Source organism: Lupinus angustifolius, chromosome LG04 (genome assembly GCF_001865875.1).
Source record: "Lupinus angustifolius cultivar Tanjil chromosome LG04, LupAngTanjil_v1.0, whole genome shotgun sequence".
NCBI lineage: Eukaryota > Viridiplantae > Streptophyta > Magnoliopsida > Fabales > Fabaceae > Lupinus > Lupinus angustifolius.
Window position 1 is genome coordinate 17,249,798 of NC_032012.1, and position 3,869 is coordinate 17,253,666.

General features: G+C 33.0%; 1 protein-coding gene across 1 annotated transcript; it reads left to right on the plus strand.

Moving 5' to 3' along the window:
• On the plus strand, nucleotides 731–3,869 carry LOC109346045 (L-aminoadipate-semialdehyde dehydrogenase-phosphopantetheinyl transferase-like). The gene is made up of 5 exons (XM_019585403.1): nucleotides 731–912; nucleotides 1,447–1,579; nucleotides 1,946–2,190; nucleotides 2,958–3,129; nucleotides 3,602–3,869. Exons 1-5 carry the CDS (start codon nucleotides 794–796, stop codon nucleotides 3,788–3,790), a joined length of 858 nt encoding a protein of 285 aa, XP_019440948.1. The 5' UTR covers nucleotides 731–793; the 3' UTR covers nucleotides 3,791–3,869.

Below are 3,869 nucleotides of genomic sequence, written 5' to 3' on the forward strand. Positions count from 1 at the left end.
TGAGGGATACATTGGTTGAACCAAAATCTATTTTATAGATAATTTGGTAGCTGATGACACCCAAATTATATACTATTGTAAAATTTATTTGTTGTTATTATAAAAATTTATATCACCCTATCATTTATTTATTTGTATTTTATATTTAAAATGATCGATGATATAATGATAATATAAAAAAAAATTATGTTATATAATTGATATTTTTTCTCCTTATGTATTCTTGGTTAACAAACTAAATAATATAACTACATTGGTCTAACAATGTGAGAGACTAAAATGGTCAAATATTCCATAATTAAAAGCAATATTATTAATACCATACATGTTATCAAACTAGTCAAGATACTAGTATAGTGGTATAATGGTTCAATCAATAATTCATTAATTAAATCGTATAATGGTAAAGTTAGATATACCTGTATAATATATTAATATTAATATTGAAAAATTAATAAAAAATCATTAATTTTTTTATTTTTTATTAAAAAATAATTTTAAATAAAAATGACTAGTTTAACCAATGCAGTTCACTTGAAAATCAGCCAATATAATCAGTTTCAATTATATAATCGATATAATTATTATACTGTAATAATATTGTGACTTGTTGAACTGACCAATACGAACTGGTTTTACAACATTGATTAAAAGTCATCATAGGGACAACCATTATTTTCTTACTAGGAGGGATATTCTTGGTTAAGCAATATAACCAACGTGGTTATATGAAAAAGCAAGGCCAGATTAACTGAATGAAACCTCCATTGATAACATCTTAGCTCTTCTCTCAATGGAGGAAGAAGGGGTAAGGAGATGGGTGGTGAACATATCAAAGTGGGACCCACTCCCTCATGACTTCTCCTCAGCTCTCTCCCTTCTTCCTTCACATCAACACTCCTCTATTACCAGGTCACTCACTTTCTTACTTTCCCCACCTAAATATTTTCACCCAGTTTTTAACATGTTAATTCAATTGGTTTTAAGTTAGGTTGAATCTTTATAACATAAATATTACTCTAACTATCCATCTTGGTTACTCAAAATTTATGTATGTACCCGTGTTTTAAATTGAGATTATTGAAATTGTGGTCATTGTGATCATCATGTTGATGTCGTCTGATGCGTCTCCATGCGGGTACGGACGGTCGCATCACTGTAATTCACATCGCAATTGTTGTGTGACGCAGTTGCTGTGAATATTGTGGCTGCATCACGTGATAAGGTTCACGATTTGAAAAACTGATATGTACCAATTTGGCTGCCTAAAAAATGGAAAACCCACATTAATTCATTTTTACAACTAATTTTTGGGACACTTCGGTCGAACACTATTTTGGCGCATGTTCATAACTTTGGGATATTATTTTTGGTATTTACGACCAAATTAGTACAATAAAATTTTTTAGTAACGAATTGAATTAAATGGACTTTTTGCATTGGCAGGTTTATTAAAATGGAAGACAGGAAACGGGCACTTGTGAGCAGAATGCTTCAGTATGCTCTTGTATATGATGTCATGGAAATCCCCTTTCCTCAAATCATTATTAAAAGAACACTGGAAGGCAAACCATATTTGGTATCAATACTATTTCTTCGAATAACCCGTAGTTACCTGGAATATGGGTTTTGTCACATTTTATATTAATTTTATAAGTCATTCGAACATGGTGTTAAGGTGAGTTTGGTACACTCTCAGTAATCATTCACCATTGATTTGTCAATAGTGAATGATATATTGACAGTGTAAAAAACTTTACACTGTCAGTGCATAGATTTTAACTTCATTATGTAATTATCTAGCTAGAAATGATTAAATAACAATTGTTTTGTATAAATGGCTGCAAATATCATTCCTCACCTAGCCACTTAACTTTGCATTGTTATGTCACTTTCTGTTTTCTTGCATGTAGCCTTAATTATTATTACTATTATTTTCTTTCAGGAATATGATGAATTTGGTTGCAAATTCCCTAATTTTAATTTCAATGTATCCCATCATGGTGACTATGTTGCTATAGCATCGGAACCTCTATGCCTTGTGGGGTTAGACATTGTCTCCTTTGATATACCGAAGGGAGAAACGATTGCAGAGTTTATTCGGTGCTTCTCATCATACTTTTCAAGTTTGGAATGGAATAACATAGTCAATGCTGGTACCCCAGATGATGTATTAATTGAATTTTACAGGTATGATTATGTTTTGACTGAACCTTTATTCAAGGAAATAGCTAAATTGGCGATACTGCTTGCAATTCAGATTTAATTCCTCCCAACAATGTTGTTCCAGTAGATTTAACTCCTCCCAACAATGTTGTTCCAGTAGGCAGAGTCGCAAGCTCTGTTTCAATGTTGAGATTTTCCTGTTTCTAGTGTTTTTCTTGGTTTGAAGATAGCTTATGCTTTTCCTAGTGGTATTTTCCTCTTTATTCTCTCTTTTTTCCTTGTAAGGTTGAAAAGAAACCACATGACAATATATGAATCATAAGAAGGTTGCCTAGTATATTTCAACAATATGAGCACACTCTTGCAAAGGTTGTGTACATCTACCATCCTCTGACTCCACTAGTGAGAGCATCGTCTACCATGCCACCTTTTTATATGAGCACACCCTTTACTTCAAAGCAGCTCTAGAAGAGATATTGGTTAAACTCTAATGTGCTTAGATAGCTTCCTTCCAGAGAGCTTTTGTACTCATGCTCTTTGTACCAAGCCCAATGATTGTTGACTATGAAATATGCTCCTGTCTGATTTAACTACTATGAATTTATCACATACTTTGTTACTATATGATGTATAGTGGATGAACCTCAAGATCTTTATGCTATATAGTGTAGAGCTCAGGATGGTCTATGGAATTATATAGGTTCTAATCAATATGAGATAATGTCAGATTCTCTGAAATATTTTTATCTGCCAAACAAGTAGAATTCTTTCTAAATGCACTTGCGTTGCAGGTATTGGAGCCTAAAAGAAGCATATGTTAAAGCCATAGGGAGTGGAGTGACCGATGAGTTGAATAAGGTGGATTTTTCTCACACAAGCTGGACCGATATATCAGCTAAAGTGGATGGGAAGGTTATGACAGAGTGGAGATTTTGGCTGTTTGAGCTCGGAGAAAGACATTGGGTGAGTTCCTCATCAGCTTTTACCCAACAATTTTAGATTGGCATGTACAGGAACAGTTCATAGGATTTTTTAGTTATACTGAAAGATGGATCATATAATTCTACCAAAGGAACATTTAAGTTCCTGTTTCAAAGACAAGGCATCATTTTTTCTTGAATTGAGGATTCTCTTCATGTTGGTACAAAGTGCTGAATAAATTTTGCATGCCTTGTGAAGACATATAACGTGGATCAAAAAAGGCAACACAAAATGCGCTAATGAAAATTTTAGCTAATGTTACATTTTAACACATTAATCCAAGTATGATTGCTTGAATGAAATCTTTTTCCATGGTGCTATTGTTCTATTTGATGGAAATCTAAGCTATGGCTACTATAACAAGTTAATGACCATTAGGACGGTCTTTCTACGTTGTGGATATAAAGTAAACAATAACCTTAGTACCTTATTTACAATGTTTGTTTTTTGACAGGCATCAATTGCAAGAGGCCATCCAAGATCAGCTGTTATGAGTTACAAATCAACCTTGAAGAAGGTAGAATTTAGTGAAGATGAATATCGTCTAGGTCTTAATCTTCCTAGTGTGGACTTCACTAACATTAGTGTAGAACAACTTGTTTCAGTCTTACAGAAGGCATTGGACTTTAAGGATAGCCATTGAGGTCAGGTGTTAATGTAAATTCAGAAAAAAGGTTACCTTTATACATGTGAATGGAAATATTGTTACTTGAACAGTTAAA